Source organism: Acanthochromis polyacanthus, chromosome 16 (genome assembly GCF_021347895.1).
Source record: "Acanthochromis polyacanthus isolate Apoly-LR-REF ecotype Palm Island chromosome 16, KAUST_Apoly_ChrSc, whole genome shotgun sequence".
Taxonomy (NCBI): domain Eukaryota; kingdom Metazoa; phylum Chordata; class Actinopteri; family Pomacentridae; genus Acanthochromis; species Acanthochromis polyacanthus.
The window spans coordinates 23,895,262-23,922,297 of record NC_067128.1 but is presented as its reverse complement, the minus strand read 5'-3'; the positions used below and the strand labels follow the sequence as shown (position 1 = coordinate 23,922,297).

The window sequence follows — 27,036 nt, the reverse complement described above, 5'->3', positions numbered from 1 at the left end:
CGCTGAGCAGCGGCAACGGCTGGAGTCTCCTGACTCGGCACTGTTGCTAATACCGTAGCATTGTTAGCAACAGCATTGCTAGGTTTAGCTTTAGGTACAAGAAATCTCCGCATCGTGATAGAGAAAGGGGAGATAGTTGGACGAAAACGAGCTAAATCACAGCGGTGATTGAGCACATTGTGACCTTCACAAGTCTGGGTCGGACTGAAGCGAGAGTGAGAGTGAGTGAAGCCTGGGAGTGGCCACTCCCTCTCTTTGAATTATCTACCAATCAGACGAACGAGACTCAGGGAGGGGAGAAGAGCGTGGGATATCTTTGCCTGTAAAGGATGTGATATTTTTGCCCCTTTCCATAGCGTTTGGTAAGGTTTGGTCGGGGCAGACATGGCATCGCGTTTGAGGGGGCAGGCGCCAAATTTAGTGGGGCAATGCCCCCTCGTGCCTATGCCTACATCCGGGCCCGCCTGGGGCTGCACAATACAACGCAACCCAAACACAAGGGCACAAGGAATCACATTCCACAAGTGAGTATGCCCTTTCCATTGAACTTTTCACAGATTTCACCAGATATTGTAGCAGAAACCCATGGTATGATACCAAGACGTTGTCAGTCTGTGGCTATATCTTTGGAGAAGTGCACACAGAGATGGCAAATTGGGTTTCAGAAATAAACTCATACTGAACTTAGAAAAGGATATATTGTTTTTGATGAGCAGTTAATGAAATCAATATTATATCTAGCTTTTTTCATGCAGGCATGGAACACAAGTAAATTGAAGAATTTAGGCATGGTTCCAACTTTGTGCTAGCTATGTGCTGTTATTGTTGTTCCCTTTTTCTCTCAGAGTGAGGAAAATCTATGCCTGTGAGTACTGAATTACTTACCGTTTGTGTTATTGAATTGATCAAGTACGATGCTGTTGAGTTTGATCTTGTACTATTTTCCGCGACCGCAATGCTAACCGTTAGCATGTCAATGGGTTTTCCCATTGGAATTAGCATCAAGCTAGCGGACTTTGTTTATACGCGTATAATTGTTCAAAGATGTTAATCCCATATGGAAATGCGGCACAAAAAAAGGAATAATCAGAAGACTAAATAAATAAAACTTAGAAGCTGCTTATCAGGGTGATCAGAGAAACCTGACATCACAACAGGTCAACACAACAAACAGTTGCAGGAAAAGGGTCCCTAAAACTTGTTGTGCTGATTGACACCATCTCTTTGGGAGTGTAATCAAAAGACGACCTCGTAAGCTTTCAAATGAGCCATACCATGTCGAAATCTATGCATTACAAGGTAAGTTATGAGTGGAAAACTGTGTCTGTGTAATGGTCTTGCATATACCAAACATTGGTTGTTTACAACCTCACTCCCGCTCCAAGATGGCAGCGCACTGACGCATTGCCAGCCTATGCTGGACAGTGGCGTGAGGCATCTAGTATATCTATGTCCGGAGCCCTCCACGGCTGCCGATCCCCGGCTTCCCTCCACCTCTGCAGCCGGACCCCCCCCCCCATCCGCCACTGCTGCAGTTCTGGACCCACACCCCTGACCATACTCACTCCGCCTTCCTACAATAAAACCCGTTTTTACCTCTATCCTGCCTCGGTAGCGTGGTTCTACACTCGAGTCCAAACCAACACCTTGTGACAGTTGGATATTTTCTGCCGAGAAAGAGTGCCTGTATGTCTCTGGAAGGAGCCACTGTCATTTCCAGATCTGCCTGATTCCTATCTGAGTGTCTAGCCTTTACTCTGAATCCATCCTATCTCCTTTATACACACACACAGATACCAAAGACAAAAAGAACATTGAATGGGCCGGTTGCGCAGAAAGCTGCTGCTGACATTTCTTGTTGGGAAGACAGTCATCAAAAAAGATGTTAATTACCATAAAAACACAAAATTACCTCAAAAAGAAAAAACGGATATCGAAATAACCAAAATAAAACATTAGCCAACAAAGACACATAAAACATTCACACACAGACAAAAAAAGACCAAAAAGAAGCATTACAGTGACCCCAAAAGAACGACTACTAGACACAAAAGACACAAACAACCTAAAAGATGAATTAGCACATGCAAAAGAAGGTGGAGGAACATGCAAGGAGATGCAAAATAATTCAAAGGAACCTTGATATACCCCCAACAACACAGACATGAAGGGAAACTTGAAAGTCTTAAATCTGACTTGCAACAACTTTGCAAACTGGGTTTCATGTGTCAGTATTATTCCGTCTCAGGCATTTGTTTTGTTTTTTAACTTAATTTATAAAGAAACACTTGCAGTTTTGTAGCTGTACAAAATATGATCATATTTACTCACCACTGAGAACAAAAGCCTCCATCTTGTCCTGAAATGGCTGCAAGTGTTCTTCAAGAGAGTCAGAGCAAACTCTCTGCACATCTTTCTCACATCCTGAAATGCGAAAACAACAGTAACAACAGTATATTTAGCAAAAAATAAGTACAAAAATACCTTCTGTAGGAGCCAATGAGCTCGAGTTATTATAAATGGGAACCAATCTTTGTTGGGGTAGGTGTTCCGCCCGGAAGGATAAAACAGTTTTGACCGCCATTGAAGCCGCCGCTGAAAAGCTGGTAACAATGAATTGTTTGTTTAGAATAAAGTTGTTGGACTATACTTATTTGGAGTAATAAACGCAGATTATTGGAACCGCAAGCATTGGTCTCGGCTCTCTTCATCAGACGCGGTAAAGTTGTCGGCGTGTCAACTATTTACATCCTGGTGAAGCACCTCAGGGGCTTCAAGCATTGGCTTAGCCTCTATATTCAAGTCAAAACTGTTTCAAGTCAACACTGGACTTTTGACAGAAAGTGGGCTCTTGTTTGACGAGCGAAAGACAATATTAGAGCCGTATGTGAGCAGGCTGTGAGCTTGAGCAGCAACGCCAGCTACACCTGTCAGCTCACCTGCCGGAGAGGACGCCGGAGAGGAGTACGCCAACATAGCGGCACCTTGTTTGCTTACCTGCCGGAGAGGGGAGAGCCAGCGGAGCCGGGTGAGGAGCCATCGTGTGGTGTTTCGTTTGTTGGCGTGGGCAGCGCGGAGGACGCCGAGGGATTTCGTTCTTATGGATCTCGGAGCAGCATTCTTCTGGACAAGGTATGGGTAGCGCTACCATAGATATGAATGGCCATAAAGTTTGTGTGTGCACACATAATAGCGTAATTCCAATGCATTGGTTGCCGAAGAGGATGGACAAAAAACAATAACGTTACATCATTGTTTGACGTGGTTGACTCTGTCAGTGCTATTTAAATGGAAGAGCGCGTTGCGGACGGGGACAAACATTCTGGCGTGGGTGTGTCCACAGATGGTAAACTGGACACAGTGACCAGCTGTAGTGACACACAACAGACTAAAAGAGAGAGCAAACTCTCTGCTAAAGCCCTTGAGCAAAGGTTAGAGAGATTGCAAAGTGACAGAAAAGCTAAGCTGAACAAAGCTGCTAAGTTAAGAGAAAATGTACAATATTTGATGCAAAAGTGCAAAGGGTCCGACGTGCAAAATGGTCTTGATGATTTTATGAAGCTATGTGATGACATAAGGTCCATTCATGGTTCTGTGTTGGGTTTATTGCCACAAGATGAACAGGGCAAACACGAAATATGGTTTAAAGCAAAGATGATGTTTAATGATGAATTTATTGTCAACACAAAGGGCTGGCTACGTAGCAATGGCGTGTCGGAAAGTGCTGCTATTAATAATGATGGTGGAATTCCTGAGCCAGATGATGTCAATCCCAATGACAGTGTTTCGAATGTGGGTGAAATTTCAACCAAAAGTGAAACCAGCAGCCATAAGTCAAGCACCACTTCCTCAGCTAGAGTTAAAGTTGCAGCAGAGAGAGCTGCACTTGTTGCTCGTGTGGCAGCTTTAAAGGAGAGACATGCGCTGGAAGTACAGGAGCAACAAATAAAGAGGAGAAAGGAAGAGCTGGAACTGGAAATCCAGCTGGCTGCTACCACTGCTAAGCTGGCAGTTTTGCAGGCCTCAGAAGGGCGAGGTTCTTCTCATGCAGCTTCTAATGGTATGAACTCTTATTTTGAAAAGGAGAAGAGGAAAATGGCAAAATGTAACATCCTTGACCCTATGGCTAAGGAGTATGAACCTGCAACTTCCAAAGGAAAAAGAACATGTGGGACACCCACAGAGAACATGCAATCAACAATGGATACAAGGCCTAAGAAATCGAAACTCAGAAAGCCATGTTGAATTGGGGTACTGGCACACGTCATCAAATGTCTTTGCAACCAACACAGTCTCTGCAAAATGGTACAACAACAGCTTGGCGGAATAGAGAAAACACTGAAAATATGAATCCTCAACAAAACAGTCCAGTACCACCTGGAGATGTTGTCACAGTCTTGCACAGACAAAATGAGATTACAACTGCTCTTTTACAGCAGCAGCGTTTAATGTCCTTGCCTGCACGGGATATTCCAGTGTATGAAGGTGATCCACTTCAGTATAAAGCTTTCATCAAAGCATTTGAACAAGGAGTTGAAGACAAAGCGAGTAAAGCTGATTGCTTATACTATCTTGAACAGTTCACAGCAGGACAGCCAAAGGAGTTGGTTCGTAGCTGCCAGCACATGGCTCCTGAGTGTGGCTATGTTGTTGCTAAAGGGTTGCTACAAGAACATTTTGACAGGGAGTACAAGATTGGTAGAGCATACATTGAAAAAGCTTTAGCCTGGCTAACAATAAAGTCCGAAGATGTCAAAGCCTTGCAAGCTTATGCCATGTTCTTGCATGGCTGCTGTAATGTCATGGAAGAGCTGTATTATATGCAGGAGTTGGACATGCCAACCAATATGAAAACGCTTGTGTCAAAGTTGCCATTCAAGCTCAGGGAGCGATGGAGAAGCAAGGCCCATGACATTTTGGAAGCCACGGATGACAGAGCTCATTTCAGGGACGTGGTGACTTTTTTGGAAAAACATGTAAAAATACTTTCTGATCCAATCTTTGGGGATTTGGAATGTGTAGCGCAAAGCACAGTTGGGTTAAAATATCTCAATAAACTGAAGTCACAGTCGAAGTATAAAGTGAAAGGAAGTAGTTTTGCCACTACAGTAACATCTATGGAGGCTGTGGATGAGAAACCAGCAAGAAATACCATCAATAAGAAGGAGAGCTTGTGTTGTCTGTACTGTTCTCGTGCTCACCTGTTGGAGAAATGTCAACAGTTTAACAATAAGAAACACAGAGAAAAGATCCGTTTCTTGAGGGGAAAAAGGAGTTTGCTTTGGGTGCTTATGTTCTGGACATATAAGCCGTGAGTGTGGTAAACGTTTGCACTGTGAGGTGTGCGATCAACAGCATCCGACTCCGCTTCATATCCAGAAGCGCATTTGGCAGTCTGAACAAACAGCTGAGTCACCAGGGACCAAACCAGAGACTCCCCCTCAGCTGTGTGGTCGTACAGGGGCTGGAAAGGATCGGTGCTTACTTTCTATTATTCCAGTGCAAGTTAAGTCTGCAAAAGGAAATGAGATCATAAAGACTTATGCTTTTTTGGATCCTGGCAGTACAGCAACCTTTTGTTCAGAACATCTCATGCAAAGGTTGAAAATGACAGGAACAAAGACTCATTTTCTTCTGAAAACCATGGGACAGGAAAGAGTTGTTCCATCCAATTCCTTGGTTGGGATGGAAGTGTCAGGACTGAAAGTAAATGATTTTCATCCCTTACCAGAGGTCCTCACACAAAAGCAAATGCCAGTGACGACAGATAACATAGCTACCTCTGCTGATTTAGAAAGGTGGCCTTATTTGTCTAAGGTACACATCCACAACATAAATGCTGATGTTGACTTATTGATAGGCACCAACGCTCCCAAGTTATTGGAACCGTGGGAGATTGTCAACAGCTGTGGTGATGGCCCATATGCTATAAGGTCAAAAGAGATACTTTGGTTAACGTTGTTGTTGATGCTCCACTTAATGCCACAGATGATCTTCTGACTTACTTCTCAGATTGGAGGAGACTTAAAGTGTCAGTGGCGTGGTTTCTCAGGCTGAAGGCAGTCTTGGTGGAACTCAGTCGTTGGAGACGGGATGGGAGAGCCTCTAATAATGCATGGGTAGATCTGATGGAAAGACCAAGGGCAGCCATCGCACTGAGGAGTACCATCTTAACCCCAAAGGATCTGCTGGAGGCTGAGTTGTCCATCATTCGCTATTGTCAACAGCAAAGATTTGGTGCGGAGATTTCTTCCTTGTCATCTGGAAAAGGAACGGTGAACAGACAGAGTTCCATATACAAACTGGACCCAATTTGGGAAGGTGGGCTCTTGAGAGTTGGAGGGAGACTAAGCAAGGGAGCAATGCCTTTAGAAGAAAAACATCCACTTATTCTCTCTAAAGATCAACACATATCCAAGTTGATTCTAAAGTATTATCGTCAGCTCTTGGATCACAGTGGTCGAAACCATACGCTCTCTGTGCTGAGAAGGAAGTATTGGATAAGTAATGCTACCTCAGCTGTGAGGAAGGTTATAGCTGAGTGTACCTTTTGCAGGCGTTTCAATGGTAAACTGATGTAGCAAAAAATGGCAGACCTTCCAAAGGAGAGGGTTGTTCCAGATCTACCTCCGTTCACTAATGTTGGCATGGATTATTTTGGGCCAGTTGAAATTAGAAGAGGTAGAGCAACCTGCAAGCGGTATGGCGTGATATTCACCTGCTTGGCAAGCAGAGCCATTCATTTGGAGGTGGCAAACTCACTGGGGACTGATGCGTGTATAAACGCCCTCCGTCGGTTCATCAGTAGGAGAGGTCAAGTTTGTCACATCAGATCAGACAATGGGACCAACTTTGTTGGAGCAGAGACAGAGCTCAGGGAAGCCCTTGCTGAACTGAATCACAAGCAGATTCAAGGCGCTCTGATTCCGTTTGGTGTGGAATGGAGTTTTAACCCACCAGCAGGGTCCCATCATGGTGGTATCTGGGAGCGCATGATACGCATTGTGAAGCGTGTGTTGAATTCAGTTTTGCGCCAGTAAACATTGGATGATGACGGGCTTAACACGGTGATGTGTGAAGTGGAAGCCATACTTAATGATTGCCCCTTAACCAGACTTTCTGATGATCCCATTTATTTAGAACCTCTCACACCGAACCATTTGCTTCTGCTGAAAGGGAAGCCAGCTTTGCCCCCTGGACTCTTTGAACCTTTAGATATGTATGTGAAGCGTTGCTGGAGACAAGTGCAATACATGTCTGATCTGTTTTGGAAGAGATGGGTCAGAGAGTACCTCCTACTGTTGCAAGAGAGACAGAAATGGAATCAGAAAAAGAGGAGTCTAGTTGTTGGTGATATCGTTGTAATCATGGATGCCTCAGCTCCACGGGGTTTCTGGCCTCTTGGCAAAGTACTGGAGGTTTTTCCTGACAAAGGGAGTCTGGTGCGTTCTGTTAAGCTACAGACCAAAACTAATATTGTTGAAAGACCTGTAACCAAACTTTGTTTATTGCATGAGGTATAGACAAATGGGTAATGTGGTGTACATTTATGGTTATTGAAGTTTTTGCATTTGGCTCCTTTTGTAATGTATGTATTTGAATTGTTATGTCTGTTCGCCAGTAACAATTAGGGGCTGGTGTGTAGGAGCCAATGAGCTCGAGTTATTATAAATAGGAACCAATCTTTGTCGGGGTAGGTGTTCCGCCCGGAAGGATAAAACAGTTTTGACCGCCGTTGAAGCCGCCGCTGAAAAGCTGGTAACAATGAATTGTTTGTTTAGATTAAAGCTGTTGGACTACACTTAATTGGAGTAATAAACACAGATTATTGGAACCGCAAGCATTGGTCTCGGCTCTCTTCATCAGACGCGGTAAAGTTGTCGGCGTGTCAACTATTTACATCCTGGTGAAGCACCTCAGGGGCTTCAAGCATTGGCTTAGCCTCTACACCTTCTGTTTCACTTCAAACTATTTTTTATTTTACTCTGAAAAACAGATGTTTGGAATGAGACATCATCTGTTGGTCTCCCCTTCACCCCACCATTTCACAGGGAGCTCAATAATCATGAAATAGCAAGTTTAAACCAGCAGCACCTGTAGAAGCAAGATATGCTGACAAATGCCAGATGGATCTTAAACACCCACACATCACATCACATTACATCCTTAAACTGCAAGATACTTAAATACACCCTGTCTTTTTCCTTTCAATCCAAGGCTTTAATTTTCAGATTTCTTATCAGTAAGAAAGTGGGAATTAGGCAACTCTCTTCAGTGATGCAGCCAATATTTAAACTGTTTGTTTCTGCCTTAAATTGTAGAAATCTACCCATAAGCCAACACAAGGAAGAGCTAAACGATTTAGGGAAAACTATTTGCAATTTTGACAGATATTGGAATATGATTTGCAACAACCTCCCTATTTCCCTTTTATAATATCGTAGCTACAGTCAAGATGAAAACATTATCTAAAATCAACTATCTCTTCTCTATGATTCCATTTAAACCCACATCAAAGTGATTTCAATCATTAGACTCTGCCATTGGTAAATTGTACTCAAAGAACAAAAAGGCTAAAATCAGTCTGACCACCCTCCAGTGGAATAAACCCGAAGGGGGACTGGAGGCTCCCAACTTCATGTATTACTACTTAGCCAACCAACTACAATATCTCACCAAATGGATATATCCACATGAAGAATATAACTCCTGACTGGGACTAGAACAGTTAGATTGTAACCAGATCTAAATCTCTGATGTTCCCCTTATCACTTCTGCCCTTAAATATCATTCCTGCTTCAAGAACCCTATCATCGCTTCCACTTTGTCTGCTTGATGGAAAACGCTGGAAGTCACAGGCTCCGAATTAAAACCCAGTACTCTACCCGTCAACCCTGATTTTGCAAACAATAAAATAGCTCTTGATTTCAACAATTGGGCAGAGAGAGGAGTCACCCACCTCCATCACCTTCTTGATGATAACATATTTAGATCAGTTATAAACTTATTTCAAACATTTGAAATAAAAAATGGGAATTTTCGAGGGACTTCCGCTTCCGCCTTCATGGAGTAAGCAGCAGGTAAAGGCAGCTCCGCTTAACTTTGATAACAAACGCCTTCTGGACCAGCTAAATAACATTCCTGAGCGAACTAATCCATAAACTCCCGAAATACAAGACTCTGCCATGAGTAAGAACAGCTCGAGATATACGCAGAAAACACTACAAACTCCGCCAGCTCCTTCTCAGGCGGAGCTGAAAAGCAAGATGGTGGGCCCCAAAGAGGACGACTTACCGATCTCCATGATGACTCTACGAAGTGAACTACAACTTACTGTGACGGTATGATGGAGGACATTAAAACACAAATTGCTAGCATATATCAAGAAATACGCAAAGATATCTCTTCCCTGCGAGATGAAGCCAAAGCTGATATTAATATGCTATGAAACGAGTTATCATTGAAGATTCAGACGCTGTATAAAACTAACACCGAGACCACAAACACACAGAAAGAGATGGAAAAGTCCCTCTGTTATGCTTCTGACAGGATAATGCAGCTAGAAAAGACAGCGGAATCTCTGTCAAACGACCATAAGAAGCTGCAGGAGAAGTGTATGGACATTGAGAACAGAAGTCGCAGACAGAACCTGCGGATAATCGGGATATCAGAAGGTACTGAAGCGGGAAATCCAAGCCGTTTCATACCGGAATTTATCACTGAGGTGCTCGGTGAGGAGAACTTCAACACTCCCCTCATCATAGATCGGGCCCACAGAACCCTCGCTCCAAAGCCGCGGAAAGGAGAATGCTCACGAGCCATGGTGGTTCACCTCCACTATTACTCTGACAAAGAAAAAATCTTAAAACTATCCAGAAACAAAGACCGCCTGACCTATAATGGATCTCCAGTGCACATCTTCCCGGACATGAGTCCGGAGGTGGGCCGTCTACGTGCCTCGTTTAACCAGGTGAAGGTGAAGCTGCGTGACGCTGGGGTCCCTTACAGCCTATTCTACCCGACTAGACTGGTGATAACAACGGATGGCTCCAGGCACTCATTCACTGATCCACAGGAGGCTGAAAAATTCCTAAAATCCAAGAATCTGACTGCAACTGAGGGCTGAGGTGACTATGCTCATAAAAACCCTGAAAGAGGGCAACCAGGATCAGGTATAAGACATATTTACTCAGGACAAGCTTAGTAAAAGACTGATTTCTTGGAACAGATAAAACTTTAACTGGCCTGAATAACTACCTCTGAGGCTGACAGGCCAAATTATATACTGTATACACATTATGATTTTATGACTGTAATGTTATGGGTCATCTCTCCTCTCCAAAAAAAAGTTTTATTTTTAAGTTGTTAATTAAGCTAAATATTCATTTTTTAAAATTATCTGAATCAGTTATGTGCTTTTTTATGTTTAGATTACAAGCTATTGAGAGGAGTTAAATTTTGTTTATAACGGCTACTTTAAAAATGCAGTGTAAGGCCTCACTGTTAAGATATCAGTTCAAAGAAGATATAATATGGTTCAGAAGGAGCAACACAAAGTATCTAAATTGAGCTTAGTGGCAAGACAAATGTCCTATTTCCTCTCGAAGTTTAAGTGGGACAACTGTTTACGGACAGAATTTTCTTTTCTTTTTATACCTTTGTCTTTTCTTCAGATGAAGACAGAGAGGGTTTCAAGTTATTACCTCCGCCAGGAGGTTATGTAATCACCGGAGTTTGTTACCTCCGCCAGGAGGTTATGTAATCACTGGAGTTTGTCTGTCTGTCTGTCTGTCTGTCCGTCTGTTTGTGTGTGTGAGTCTGTGTGTCTGTTTGTCTGTTAACAGCATAACTCTGGCGGCCATCTCTCAATTGTCCTTCGACCTTCAAAAAAATCCTGGATCCAAACGGTGGTCCGGATCACCTCCAAAATCTAATCGATTGTTACTTTTGCTCTTCCGGACATCCTGTAAAAATTTGGTGAAAATCCGTCCATGACTTTTTGAGTTATGCTGTTAACAGACAAACAGACACACACACACACACACACACACACACACACACACACACACACACACACACACACACACACACACACACACACACACACACACACACACACACACAAACGGCATGGCGGAGGTATGCACTCTCCGAGTGCTTTTCTAGTGGTTCAAGGGGTCTATTTTTTGTTTAACTAGGTTTTCTTATTTTGCGTGGATGTCATCTGGAAAACATAATATGATGGGTTTGTCTGTTATCAGATTAAAGAGAAAGACATGGCAGGAAGATCTAAACAGTCTGTAAAACAACACCACAGAATGCAATCAAATTTGTCTCATGGAACTGCAAAGGACTTAATGGCGCTATTAAACGTAACAATATATTAACCCACCTAAATAAATTAGAAACAGATATTAGTTTCTTTCAAGAAACTCATCTAAAGAATCAAGATCATAAAAGATTAAATTGAAAGTGGACAGGACAACTATTCCACTCTAACTTCAATGGAAAGAGCAGAGGTACAGCAATATTAGTTAAAAAAAACAATACCATTAATAGCAACTAAAACCATATCTGATCATCAGGGGAGATTTATTATTGTGACAGGTACTCTTTACAATAATCCTATTACACTAGCAAATATATACGCTCCTAATGTTGATGATGAACAATTTATCCAATCTTTTTTTGCAGCGTTATCAAATTTAGACTCCAATCAACTCATAATTGGTGGAGATTTTAATTTAACTTTAGATCCAAATCTGGATAGATTATCACACAAACCAGTAAACATCTCAAAATCAGCTAAGCTTAGTCAGATATTCACTAAAACATACAAAGTCATAGACCCATGGAGAACTTTATTCAGTTCAATTCAGTTCAATTCAAATTTACTTCGTCAAGGATGTGTAGCACAGAAATACACATTTTATAATCATCAGATGACCAATCATACACACGTTATGCCATACACACCCCTGCTCGAAAAGGAGCAGGCTGAAGAAAATCTTATATTTCCTGCCCCTTATCAACTAAAGATAGCCTTACTGGATGGCTCACATGACTAAGTAAACATATTCAAGCAATACACACAAAATACATTCAAGACAATAAAAAAGAAGAAAACACAAATAAACAAAATTATCCTTCCATGAAATACAAAACAAACACAACACATACAACTGTGCAGCTTACAAAACTGTACAAGACATCTTTTCTTTTCTAAATCATAGGTACCTGCCCTGAATGAATAGTCCAAATTTAGACACAAAATAAAAATCTAAACAAATCAAACATAACAGACCTATGCACTTGCATATCATCTCATTGTTCTGTCTTTTAAAGACTTTCTTTAGATAAAATATATTTGTACAATCCTTAAATTCATCATAAAGAGAATTCCAGAGTTTAACACCCACTACTGACACACACATCCGTTTTAATGTGGTCGGTGCATATGGCTGTTTAAAGTGACCTTTCCTTCTATGCTCAATCTCCTCTGAAGTGCAGACAAATATGTTTTGTATTGCTATTGGTAAACCTTTACTTTTGACTTTGAACATAACTAATAACGTATGTAACTGAAGTAATTCCTGCCACTTCAATAATCTAGAATCAAAAAATAGCGTATTTGTGTGCTCCCGATAATCTGCTCTAAAAATAATCCTATACAACATTTTCTTCCTTTTTTTTCCTCTTACCAAAAATCATAAATTTTGTTTTTACATTTAATGACAATTTATTGTCTTCAAACCATGTCTTGATTTTAACTGTTACTACTATTAAAATTTGATGTTTGTGCTTCTTCATATTGTCATTTCCAGCTGTGTTGACAGTGGATCACTCTGTGGTACACCTGGAGACCTTTGAAGTGTTGTATGAAAATGTGTGTACACTGTACTGTGGTTTAACGACAAATGTACAGTCATGGACCACTTATGTATATTTTTACTGACATTGTGTCAGAGAGCACAGCCAGAGGAGCTGGAGTGGATCAAGAAACACTATGAGACATCAAAGGAAGAGGAGGTTAAACTGTTGGACAAACCAGAACAGTCAGTACCTCAGCTAATTTGAACAATGTTTAGAGAGTGCTGCAGTAATTATTGTGTGTGTAGATCAGTACACACACAGTTCTAAGAGGGCTGGGTAACATCATCATGTTTTGGACTCTCACTTTTTATGTTTTATGATTGTGTTCCAGGTTCTTGTATGAACTGTCTCAGATCCCAGACTTCTCAGGAAGAGCTTGCTGCATCATCTTCCAGTCAGTCTTCATCGATGGGATCGCCTCCATTCAAAGCAAGCTCAACACACTCTTCTCTGTCTGTAAGGTCGGTAAAGGACCTGATGCAGCCCATCAAAAATATCTGCCATCTGTCCAAGCCAGAAGCTGCATCAATGGAAAAAAAATCATCACATTTTCAGCTTTTCAGTGGCCGATACATGATCACATGTGATTATACAGTTCCATCAAAAGAAAAATCAAATCTAAGCTTGAAATTCTAAAAAAAACAAAAACTGATGTATTTCTTGCAAAACAACTAATCAAAGAAGGTAAACTTTTACAATTTATGGCATTCTAACTTTGTTATACTATACAGATGACATTGTCTGAATTCTCTCTCCATCTAGTCCTGATTGTACTGTTTCCATACATATGTGTGTGAATATTATATTTCATTGAAGAATGAGCAACACAGTGAGTGACAGGACAGGAGAAAAAACTGCTTTGGGTTCACTAGTTTATAAAACTGTTCACCATGTGTGTGTTAATTGTTTCAAGGCTCTACTGGAGAGTGACAGTGTCAGGGAGGTGATGGGACTGGTGTTGGCTCTGGGGAACCACATGAACGGAGGCAGCAGGACCAGAGGGCAGGCTGACGGCTACAGCCTGGAAATCCTCCCCAAACTCAAGGATGTGAAGAGCAGGGTAAGCACATATACATGCTGGGACAAAGTTTGTTATTTGCTGCTCAAGTGGGCACATGTTACTATAGTGAAAAAGTAGTCTAATTCGATGAAAGGCTGGTGAAGATGTGACGACATCGAGCAGGTCCAAGACATCCATAATTATCTTACAGTACCTGACAAAAGTCTTGTCGCATAAGGATATTGTAACTTTAAAATGACATATAACTTTATTTCTAATCAATCAGTTGTCACAAAGAAAGGTTCATTTTAATGTCAAGGGCTTTCACGTCAATAACTGGGTGTAAAATGAAACTGTCAAAAAGTGTCCTGATGTTCACATCTTGGTAAAGCTCATAACATCTGTTTTTGCAAGGACAAAAGTCTTGTCCTGTTTTTAAATTATTCAACCAATCACAGATTAGAGCTTCATCTGTGACAAACACTGTAGTTAACGCATTCCCAGGTGTGTATAAAAAGAACCCCAGCACACCAGACCCTCATGTGAAGTGCACCCTGACTTCTGACAACATGCCAAAGATTCAACCACAGACCAACGTGCTGATCATTAAGAGCCTGAAGACCAAGTCTGCTGCTGAGGTGGCAGAAAGATTTAATGTATCCAAATGTCAAGTGAAAAAGATTTGAAGAAACTGGTTACATTCATGACAAGTCCAGGTCAGGCAGACCCTGTAAGACAACTGTTAGAGAAGAGCATTTGTTGCTTCGGCAAGCCCCTTTTCAACTGCAGTAGAGTTACATGTGAACTGGTCATCAGAAACTCGTGTATCTACTGTACAAAAACATACGTCAAATTCTCTCACACGGTGTTCTCCATGGTCAAATTAGTGCATAGAAACCAGCATTACACAGAAAGATAACAAAAAAAATTGTGTTACATTTGCCAAGGTCCACAGCTTGCAGGAAGGATGGACAATGAAAAAGTGGCAGAAGGTTGATTTTTCTGATGAACTGCATCCCAATTGATGCAAATACTGCAGAAGCTGCACGGACCCAAGACTCCCCAAGAAAACAGTCAAGTTTGGTGGAAGAAAAATCGTCGTTAGGGGTTACATCCAAAAGACCTGCAGAGTGGATGGCAACATCAACGGCCTGAACTATCAAGAAATTCTTGTTGCCCATTACTACAAGAGAGGGCAAATCCTGCTGCACAATGGCGCTCCTTCTCATACTTCAGCCTCCACATCAAAGTTCCTGGAAGCGAAGAAGGTCAAGGTGCTCCAGGATTGCCCAACCCAGTCACCAGACATGAAAATTATTGAGCATGTCTGGGGTAAGATGAAGGAGGAAGCTTGGAAGATGAAACCAAAGAATTTTGAAGAACTCTGGGAGTCCTGCAAGACTGTTTTCTTTGCCATTTCAGATGACTTCATCAATAAGGTATTTGAGTCATTAATGAGATGTATGGATACAGTTCTATAAGCTCATGAGAGTCATGCATGATATTAATTCTTTTTTGCAAGGCACCATGACTTTATGTTCTGATGTTTTTGTAGCATATTTGTGTATTCAAAAAGTGTATGTATAATTTCTACATTATTTTTGTATGCGACAAGATTTTCGTCCAAGCAAAAGCTGACCTTTCTGTCCTAATTAAATGATTAAACTCAGTGAATGATGCAAAACTTTATTTTGGTATAATAAATATACTCTAGAGGAATGTAGCCGCAAGGGGACACAAGCCAGTGTCTTATTGTGCCGGTCCCAAGCCTGGATAAATACAGAGGGTTGTGTCAGGAAGGACATCCGACGTAAAACTTTGGCCAAACATGCGAATCAAATGTATGACTTCCATACCAGATCGGTCGAGGCCCGGGTTAACAACGACCGCCATCGGTGCTGTCGACCTACAGGGTGCCGGTGGAAAATGGACGACTGTTGGTCAAAGAAGGAGGGGAGGAAGGTGTGTTCGTAGGAAGAGAGGGAAGAGGAACACCAAGAGTCTAGGACTGAGAGTAGGGACTTTGAATGTTGGAACTCTGACAGGAAAAGGTAGAGAGCTGGTTGACATGATGCAGAGGAGGAAGGTGGACATACTGTGTGTCCAGGAGACCAGGTGGAAAGGTAGTAAAACTAGAAGTTTAGGAGCAGGGTTCAAGTTGTTCAACCATGATGTAGATAGGAAGAGAAATGGAGTAGGAGTTATCTTGAAGGAAGAGTTTGTTAGGAATGTCCTGGAGGTAAAAAGAGTGTCAGATCGAGTGATGAGCCTGAAGCTAGAAATCGAAGGTGTGATGTTTAGTGTTGTTAGTGGGTATGCTCCACAGGTAGGATGTGAGCTGAAGGAGAAGGATAAATTTTGGTTGGACCTTGAAGTGATGCAGAGCATCCCTAGAAGTGAGAGAGTTGTCATTGGTGCAGACTTCAATGGACATGTTGGTGCAGGAAACAGAGATGATGAGGAGGTCATGGGCAGGTTTGGTATCCAGGAGAGGAACGCAGAAGGACAGATGGTGGTTGACTTTGCAAAAAGGATGGAAATGGCTGTAGTGAATACTTTCTTCCAGAAGAGGCAGGAACATAGGGTGACCTATAAGAGTGGAGGTAGGAGCACACAGGTAGACTACATCTTGTGTAGACGGTGTAATATGAAGGAGGTCAGTGACTGCAAAGTAGTGGTAGGTGAGAGTGTAGCCAGACAGCATAGGATAGTGGTGTGTAGGATGACCCTGGTGGTGAAGAAGATGAAGGGGGCAAAGGCAGAGCAGAGGACCAAATGGTGGAAGCTGAAAAAGGAAGAGTGCTGTATGACTTTCAGGAAAGAGTTGAGACAGGCTTTGGATGGTCAGGAGGTGCTACAGCAAATGTGATCAGGGAGACAGGTCGGAGAGTACTTGGTGTGTCATCTGGAAGGAAATGAGATAAGGAGACTTGGTGGTGAAATGAAGAGGTGCAGGAGTGGATCCAGAGAAAGAGGTTAGCTAAGAAGAAGTGGGACACTGAGAGGACTGAAGAGAGTAGACAGGAGTACAGGGAGATGCAGCGTAAGGTGAAAGTAGAGGTGGCAAAGGCCAAAGGGGCTTACGATGACTTGTATGCTAGGTTGGACAGTAAGGAGGGAGAGACTGATCTGTACAGGTTGGGAAGGCAGAGAGACAGAGATGGGAAGCACGTGCAGCAGGTTAGGGTGATAAAGGATAAGGATGGATGTGTGTTGACAGGTGCCAATAGTGTGATGGGAAGATGGAAAGAGTACTTTGAAGAGTTGATGAATGAGGAAAATGAGAGAGAACGAAGAGTAGAAGAGGTGACTGTTGTGGACCAGGAAGTAGCAAAGATTAGTAAGGATGAAGTGAGGAGGGCATTGAAGAGGATGAAGAGTGGAAAGGCACTTGGTCTTGATGATATACCTGTGGAGGTATGGAAGTGTCTCGGAGAGGTAGCAGTAGAGTTTCTGACTGGGTTGTTCAACAGGATCTTAGATAGTGAGAGGATGCCCGAGGAATGGAAGAGAAGTGTGCTGGTGCCCATCTTTAAGAACAAGGGAGATGTGCAGAGTTGTGGCAACTACAGAGGAATAAAGCTAATGAGCCACACGATGAAGCTATGGGAAAGAGTAGTTGAAGCTAGACTAAGGGCAGAGGTGAACATCTGTGAGCAGCAGTATGGTTTCATGCCAAGAAAGAGTACAACAGATGCAATATTTGCTATGAGGATGTTGATAGAGAAGTACAGAGAAGGTCAGAAAGAGCTGCATTGTGTCTTTGTAGATCTGGAGAAAGCTTATAACAGGGTGCCCAGAGAGGAACTGTGGTTTTGTATGAGGAAGTCTGGAGTGGCAGAGAAGTATGTTAGAGTGGTGCAGGACATGTATGAGGACTGTAAGACAGTGGTGAGGTGTGCTGTAGGTGTGACAGAGGAGTTCAAGGTGGAGGTGGGACTACATCAGGGATCAGCTCTGTGCCCCTTCTTGTTTGCTATGGTGATGGACAGGATGACAGACGAGGTTAGACTGGAGTCTCCATGGACTATGATGTTTGCATATGACAATGTGATCTGTAGTGAGAGCAGGGAACAGGTGGAGGAGAAGCTAGAGGCATGGAGGTTTGCCCTGGAAAGGAGAGGAATGAAGGTTAGCCACACAAGACGGAGTATCTGTGTGTGAATGAGAGGGACCCAAGTGGAAGAGTGAGGTTACAGGGAGAAGACATCAAGAAGGTGGAGGATTTTAAGTCCTTAGGGTCAACAGTACAGAGCAATGGAGAGTGTGGAAAAGGGTGAAGAAGCGTGTACAGGCAGGCTGGAATGGCTGGAGAAAAATGTCAGGTGTGACAGAAGAGTTTCAGGTAAAATGAAAGGAAAGGTTTACAAAACTGTGGTGAGACCAGCCATGTTGTTTGGTCTGGAGACAGTGTCCCTGAGGAAAAGACAGGAGACAGAGCTGGAGGTAGGAGAACTGAAGATGCTGAGGTTCTCTTTGGGAGTGACCAGGATGGATAGGATCAGGAATGAGTACATCAGAGGGACAGCACATGTTAGAGGCTTTGGAGATAAAGTCAGAGAGGCCAGACTGAGATGGTTTGGACATGTGCAGAGGAGAGAGAGTGAATATATTGGTAGAAGGATGCTGAGTTTCCCACTGCCAGGCAGGAGGCCTAGAGGAAAACTAAAGAGGAGGTTTATGGATGTGGTTAAAGAGGACATGAAGTAGTTGGTGTGAGAGAAGAGGATGCAGCAGACAGGGTTAGATGGAGGCAATTGATTTGCTGTGACGACCCCTGAAGGAAAAAGCCGAAAGGAAAAGAAGAAGAAATATAATCTAGAGGGCTTTGCCATTCATATGAGCCATTTCTGATTCCAACTGATGAACTACAAGTCAGGTTGTTATTTGTTGTTCCTACGATGTAAGATAAGTGACAAGACTTTTGTCAGGGACTACATCGCTTAAGCCTCATTAGGGTCACGGTGGGGCTGGAGTCTATCACAGCTCACTTAGGGTGAAAGTAGGAGACATCCTGGAATGGTCACCAGTCTATCACAGAGAGACAAACAATCACTCACATTCACACCTACAGACAATTTAGAGAGAGTTACCAATTCACCTCAGCATGTTTTTGGATTGTGGGAGGAAGCCGGAATATCCAGAGAAAACCCATGCATGCACAGGAAGAACATGCACACTCCATGCAGAAAGAGCCCAGATCCCATATCCAGAATTATTTATTACACACAATGGAAATTCATTCAGTTCCATCCCTTTCGATCCACACTGGTTGTAACCAAACAGGTTCTTTTTTTAAAAATTTGAATTAACAGTTTATTATCTTCCGAACAACTACAAGTGATATTAAGAACAAGTAACCAAGTGAAATGACAGGGAAAAACCCCCAAACAAAAACATAATGCAAAAGCACACACCACCACACTGACACCACTCAATCATCAATTATACACCAAGTGGAGATCACTGACATATTCACACCAAGTTGGCCATCACTTCAAAGCCAGTCTGTAAAAGGGTCCTATGTGAGCCTGTGTTGGTCCAGTCTGTCTAGTAGAGAGTACGTCACCCTCTCATGTGCAGGTAGCTGTGTCATTGTTGTCATCCATTCTTCATAAGGGGAGGATGTTTTCTCCTCCAGTGTCTTAGCAGTATCCGTTCAGGTGTTGTGAGAGCCAAAATATCCATCCATTCTCTATACACTGCTTTATCCTCACTAGCCTATCTCAGCTGACTCTGGCGAAGGCAGGGGACACCCTGGACAGGTCGCCAGTCTGTCGTAGGGCTACATATACAGACAATCACACTCACATGGACACCTACAGACAATTTAGAGTAACCAATTAACCTCAGCATATTTTTGGACTGTGGGAGGAAGCCAGAGTGCCCGGAGAAAACCCATGCATGCACAGGGGGAACATGCAAACTCAGCGAGGATTCGTCCTGAGCAGTTGCACTTGAAGAATCCAGCCTGCTATCCAAAGCCTTGCTAATGAAAGCGCCCCTGTTCTTGCTAGCTCTCGGCGTCCGCTGCAGGGATGTATCTTTGAGGGGCTTTAGTTTCCAGAGTTCCCAATGAGACATTTGTGTCTTGTTCTTGAAGAGAGGGAAATATTTCGCTGTTGCTGAGCCGCTACATTCTATGTAAAATGATTAGATTATTTATCAATAGTTTTCACCATTTTGTATTGGGTTTTAAAGAGCGACTCAGGTACGCCGCCATATCCGTCAAGAGTTCACATGATCCCCCAACAGGTTCTTTTATTTAAAAAGTAGGAATAAAACCATATTTCCTCTGAACATCAAATAATAGTCTGTATAGTCAAAATATATCCTATAAAAGGCCTTAATGGAGGCACAAGTTTGCACATGAAGGTTCTAATTTTTACTGAACTTACTTTGACATGTCTCCTGCATTTCTTGCCAGGACAATCGGATCAGCCTGATGGACTATGTGGTGTCTTATTACCTGCACAACGTGGACAAGGTATTTCTAAAAAAAAAACAAAAAAAAAACAAAACATTTTGATATTGTTGTTTCATATGCTTAACAGGAAACTGGTGTCTTTATGTTGTTTATATGGAGATTTGAATGTTATTCCTATTTTAGAATAAAATTCATTCAGCAACAGCGAGTGTGCTATTATAGGAAAATAATTGTGACACAAAACGAGTTCAATACTGCACTAGTTGGTTTGCAGCATTTAATAGCGCAAATGAAGCACTATCTCTACACTTTTACATAAAGATGAACAAGGACATAAGGCAAGTGCATACGTAGAAAGCCTAGAATAGGTGAAGGTTCATTATTGCTCAGGATTTCAATTCTAAAAGGGTTAAAGGCTAGGAGTTGCTGTCCTTAATTAAAGAAGCACCTGGTCAGCTGCATACATTTTTCCATGTTTTGGTTGTATTTCACTAGAATGCCGGCACAGACAAGAGCATGTTCCTTCTTCCTGAACCTCAAGATGTCTTCCTGGCAGCACAGGTCAAGTTTGATGACCTCAACAGTGATTCGGAGACAGCTCGGACGAGATCTGACAAGTACGTGACACCACAGTACTTTTTCTCTCAGTATGTGAAAATAAGCCCTTAGAGGAGTAATGAGCCCCTCTCTTTTTTGTGCTATCATATTAGATGGTTGCACACATTCCCCAAACATGATTTCTACTCTGAGCAGACAAACAGCGAGCTTTGACATCCATGTGACTGGCTGACCGGGAACAGTCTTGAGTTGTGATCATTTTGTTGTGTGTTTTTGTTTGAACAACTAAGCCAGTCAGTGGAACTCTATCACTGTGATTTTGTGATACGCTCAAGCGGTTCCCATAAACCAAACCTCGGCTCAGTCTGGCATCATTTTTCCTCCGACATCACCCCCCTCAAAAAACTCACCACTCTGGTTTCCCATCACTGGCCCCACTCATTGAGGAACAGTTTATACACACGTGGACAAAATTGTTGGTACCCCTCAGTTAAAGAAGGAAAAACCCACAATTCTCACTGAAATCACTTGAAACTCACAAAAGTAACAATAAATAAAAATTTATTGAAAATTAAATAATCAAAATCAGCCATCACTTTTGAATTGTTGATTAACATAATTATTGAAAAAAACAAACTAATGAAATAGGGCTGGACAAAAATGATGGTACCCATAACTTAATATTTTGTTGCACAACCTTTTGAGGCAATCACTGCAATTAAACGATTTCTGTATTTGTCAATGAGCGTTCTGCAGCTGTCAACAGGTATTTTGGCCCACTCCTCATGAGCAAACAGCTCCAGTTGTCTCAGGTTTGATGGGTGTCTTCTCCAAATGGCATGTTTCAGCTCCTTCCACATATGTTCAATGGGATTCAGATCTGGGCTCATAGAAGGCCACTTTAGAATAGTCCAACGCTTTTCTCTCAGCCATTCTTGGGTGTTTTTGGCTGTGTGTTTTGGATCGTTGTCCTGTTGGAAGACCCATGACCTGCGACTGAGACCAAGCTTTCTGACACTAGGCAGCACATTTCTCTCCAGAATGCCTTGATAGTCTTCAGATTTCATCGTACCTTGCACACTTTCAAGACACCCTGTGCCAGATGCAGCAAAGCAGCCCCAAAACATTACTGAGCCTCCTCCATGTTTCACCGTCGGGACAGTGTTCTTTTCTTCGTATGCTTGGTTTTTGAGTCTATGAACATAGAGTTGATGTGCCTTACCAAAAAGCTCCAGTTTGGTCTCATCTGTCCAAAGGACATTCTCCCAGAAGCTTTGTGGCTTGTCAACATGCATTTTTGCAAATTCCAGTCTGGCTTTTTTATGAGTTTTTTTCAGCAGTGGTGTCCTCCTTGGTCGTCTCCCATGAAGTCCACTTTGGCTCAAACAACGACGAATGGTGCGATCTGACACTGATGTACCTTGGCCTTGGAGTTCACCTTTAATTTCTTTGGAGGTTGCTCTGGACTCTTTGGATACAATTCCAACGATCCGTCTCTTCAATTTGTCATCAATTTTCCTCTTGCGGCCACGTCCAGGGAGGTTGGCTACTGTCCCGTGGGTCTTGAACTTCTGAATAATATGAGCCACTGTTGTCACAGGAACTTCAAGCTGTTTAGAGATGGTCTTATAGCCTTTACCTTTAAGATGTTTGTCTATAATTTTTTTTCGGATGTCCTGGGACAATTCTCTCCTTCGCTTTCTGTTGTCCATGTTCAGTGTGGTACACACCTTTTCACCAAACAGCAGGGTGACTACTTGTCTCCCTTTAAATAGGCAGACTGACTGATTATGAGTTTGGAAACACCTGTGATGTCAATTAAATGACACACCTGAGTTAATCATGTCACTCTGGTCAAATAGTTTTCAATCTTTTATAGAGGTACCATCATTTTTGTCCAGGCCTGTTTCATTAGTTTGTTTTTTTTAAATAATTATGTTAATCAACAATTCAAAAGTAATGGCTGTTTTTGATTATTTAATTTTCAATAAATTTTTATTTATTGTTACTTTTGTGAGTTTCAAGTGATTTCAGTGAGAATTGTGGGTTTTTCCTTCTTTAACTGAGGGGTACCAACAATTTTGTCCATGTGTGTACTTCAGTCTCTTTGACCGAACTCCTTTTAGCTAAAGCTCGAGAACAAAAGATTTCTTCTCGTCTTTCTTATCCTTCTTGCTTATTCTTTTCATCCCCTAAGTGTGCCCATATTCAGTATGCCAGTCAGTTAAAAGTCATTCTGAGGACAGTGCTTACAGTACATGTTTATGATTATGAGTGAGTGCATTGTTGTGTTTCTGTGTATGCATGTGATTTTGCATGCATTTCATAGCATGTCTTTATGTGTGTGTGTTCAGAGACTGCTGATACTGGCCTGGCGCCTTTCAGATCCAGCTTCTAATCCTCCTGCCCATCAGACCTCCTGCCTTTGTGCCCCTGTCACCAGTGCAGGGAGGCCGTAGCTTCCCACTTATGTAATCTCCAGACCTCCAGTATCTGCAGTATCTCTGCAGGGATGCACGGATCCTTAACTTGCTCGGCTGTATCATCTGGGCTTCAGTGTGGCCCCCAGATGTGTGCCTCAGATAGCTTTCTTTACCTCTCAACACAGCTTTGTCTTATCAGGCAGTCTACCAAAACCACCATGCAATCTGGATCGCCAGTCACAGGTCCCTTTTGTTCTGCCTGTTTGAACTGCCCTCATGCCTGGTTTGGAGCTCTGCTTTTGTCATTCTTCACTCTCCCTGTGTTTTCTGTTTGTTTGGTATGAAATGTTTCTGTTTATTGTGGTTTAACTTCTCTTAAGTCATTCACGTTGAGGCTATGTTAATTAAGTAGTTTATTCACGGAAAAGTTCTTTTAAATTAATACAGGAAATGTGACTGACTTACCTGACAGGGTGTAACCATGACCTGTTAGCTTTTTTGTCCAGAGTTTTCGGTATCTATGACTTTTGGCAAAATTGCAGTATAATAACTGTGAAAAAAATATCTTTATCCGCTTCATTCAAACTGTATATTTAAAAAGTCACCAGTTTCGTAATTTTTCAGAAGTGCAGTCCCAGTCAGTTTGGATAGATCTGAGTCCTCACTGACGCCAGTTTTCAGTGAAAGTGATCACAGCCTGATAAATTCTTTGGATCCTTTATTTTCACTTAGACTTGGCTCAGGCGGGCTTTTCGATAATCACTTTGATCCTTGCCCCTCTGCACCCAGGTGGCAAAGTGTCCTTAGACAAGACACTAAACCTCAACAGGTCCTGAGGACATGCATAGATCTTACTTGGTAGTTCTGCCACATTGGTTTGTGATGTGTTAGCATTTGACCGTAGCTGAGAATAAAAGGAGCTATATCAGTGCAGATTATTTGCCATTATCACTCCTTCTCATTCAATGTTTTTATTTAATTATTCTGTATATTGTAGAATAATACTGACAGACCTGCCAACCTGTAAACATTTTGCGTAGCAGGTACGCAATTTGACATCAAAATACGCTGGTACGCTCCGCCTCATTAAACTACTCAAAAAGCTGCAGACATCTGTGAGTGCTGTTAGAAATGTGGACGTGCAATACTCATGCCTGACAACATGATACAGCAGTGTAGTGGTGCAATTTCAACCAATCATCATAGAGTAGCGGAGAATAACGATTCTGCCGAACCCTTGCTGGCCCACTCTCTCCTGTCCTCTGCCTCCCTCCGCCTCTCTCCCCGTTCCCTATGCCCCCACCCGAAGCAGCTGGCGGTTAAAACAGTAAAATGGTGTGTGTGTCTCTGTGTGTGTGTGTGCACGTGTGAGTGTACGTGTGTGTCTTTTGGCAAATATGTACTGTTAATAACGTTACTTTCACGTTGAAAATGCGATGTCATATCGGGGAAATAAGCACCGAGAGTTTTTTTTCCCTATGGACATGAGCGCGAGCTGTGTTTGCGCGTGCGTGTTTGTGCGTGCGTGTTTGAGATTAAGTGGTACGCAAAATATTTCGCCAAGGTTGGCAGGTCTGTATTGAAGATATTACAGTTATATAAGAATGCATATGACATTATTTTGTAATCAAAAAAGTGTTAATCTTCATTGTTAATCTACAATGTACAAAATAATACAAATAAATAATAAACACTGAGAAGGTATGACAAGGTGTGCTCAAGCACACACTGCTTGAGCACACCTTGCAGTTGAGGTACACTGGTAGTGTACCTTAACTGGTGGATTGACTGTTGTTACATTTTGTACTAACAGTCATAGTTAGATGCATTGATGAACTTACATTTTTCTTTGAGCAAATGATTATAACTGTGGTTTGGTTTAAATGCTAACAGCTAATGTTAGCACTTAGACTACATATAGCTGTGAATTCCTTTGGGCAGGGTTATGTCTGGCAAAATACAGCTCTTAAAGCTCGTGTTCGGAGTTTCCGTTTGTTGTCAATTTATGTATCATTGTTTAACAAAGCTTAAATGTGTGAGTCTAGTTCGATACTATAATATAATGTTAGTATGACGCAATATGAAAATTTATTCATGAGCTCTGCCTTCCTCTCATAGACCCCCATGTTATTCCAAAAAGCGCTGGTCGGCAGCTAGCCAATCAAGTTCGAGCTTCCGCTTTGTCATGCTGTCAATCAACGGTTACACGCACCGCAAGCACGCCCATGCAGAGGTGCGCGAACTACGCACTACGCAACCGCGCGCACATTTGTTTTGCTTGTGGAGGAGAGAGCATCAGGGATCAGCAACTTCCAGAAAAGTTACTTGTCAGGCCAAGAGACTTCAGGACGTTTTTTGGCTCGGGGTGCTCGCGTCGCTCCCCGACCACGGCCTCCATAGCCCACCTGACGGCTTCGTTTAGATGCCCGACCTCTGGAGGAAGATGTTGGGGCGTCTGAGACATACTCTTCGTCAGAGGAGTCATGCAATTCTGAACTCTAGATAGAAATAAATAAACAATGTAACACATATACACACGTAAATGCACTAAGTTTGATAAACAACGTCATCGAGATCGATACACGAGTGTAATCACATATTGAAACTTTACTCGTTCGTCCTAGCAGATTCATGTTATTTTGGTATTAGGACAAGTTAGACTCAATACAGAATTCTAACGTAATTCCTTTATTATTTACTAAATGTACTAAATGTAGAAGAGTGGAAAACAGCAAAACAGGCAAGATGCTGCAGCACTTTGGGCACTCCTCTCAGGTACTGCGCGCGTGCACAAATAAAGGGGCGAAATCAGAGGGAGGGTGGGACCAACAGTGTTTTGGGAGATGCTGCGATTCAAACTCCAGACACGAGCTTTAATGTGGCCCAAGTAGATCTGAAACATGTTAGATTAATGTCTGAAACAATGACGTTCTTCATGTTTCACTCAATATAATTATAGATTCTGCAGAAACAATAATGCACCACCTGAAGTCCCATTTGCTGCCCAAAGGTGACTGTGTGCCAGAATCTTTCCTCTGACTTTATTAATGACTTGCTTCTTTAAATTCAGAGGGATGATAAATAATGTTCTATGTTCTTCTACACACCTGGCAGGTGAGTTGTTCAACATAGATTTCAGATCTATACAGTGGAATTATTTGTATTAAAGCTTCTCGGATGAATCCTGAGCTCCACCAGAGCTGTCAGGACCTCTCACCCACCTTTGTACATTTTTAATGAGAACTACATGTATTAAGCTCTGGTGTGTATGAAAACCTTCTGCTACTCTGTTGCACTGTAGCCTGTGTTTTGCCTTCTTGATGGATTTATTGACTACAGTGATGATGCGATTTATGACCAATCCAAATATGGCATCATAAAAACCTTTAAAGTTCTTCAGGCGTGTATCCCTCACTATGAAACTAAATCATAGCTTCAGTGCTTGTGTAACTGCAGTCACTTCATCAGCCGGCTGTGTTTATGTGAAAGTCCATAACACTCTTCAATCTGAAATAAGCAAACTTCTGTCAGGCACAAAAGGCAGACAAGTGATAGAAAGGCTCCCCACACAATGCAGAGAGAGATACCCGCCTCCACAGTTTACACAAATGAAAACAGTATTCTTTTGTAATCTTATCTGGGAGATGTTGATCAGGCATCAGGGTGGAGGGGGGCCGGGGCTCGGCTCCCTCTGCAGCCTCTATTATGACTGGCTCTGTAGACTGGCTCCTCTGATCCACTGATTGGATGCAGAG

The 27,036-nt window shown here is 42.3% G+C and overlaps 1 protein-coding gene across 2 annotated transcripts; it reads left to right on the top strand.

Moving 5' to 3' along the window:
* The first annotated feature begins 407 nt into the window (after window positions 1–407).
* On the top strand, window positions 408–26,676 carry LOC110971175 (formin-like). Of its 2 annotated transcripts, XM_051960941.1 has the most exons (6): window positions 408–524; window positions 13,205–13,334; window positions 13,787–13,933; window positions 20,301–20,360; window positions 20,796–20,917; window positions 23,213–26,676. In XM_051960941.1, the coding sequence occupies exons 1-6, from the start codon at window positions 445–447 to the stop codon at window positions 23,220–23,222; spliced, it is 549 nt and encodes a 182-aa protein (XP_051816901.1). In that variant the 5' UTR covers window positions 408–444; the 3' UTR covers window positions 23,223–26,676. The 2 variants fall into 2 exon arrangements, with proteins under 2 accessions (XP_051816901.1, XP_051816900.1); XM_051960940.1 differs by lacking the exon at window positions 23,213–26,676 and having other exon boundaries at window positions 20,796–21,340.
* Window positions 26,677–27,036: the final 360 nt, after the last annotated feature.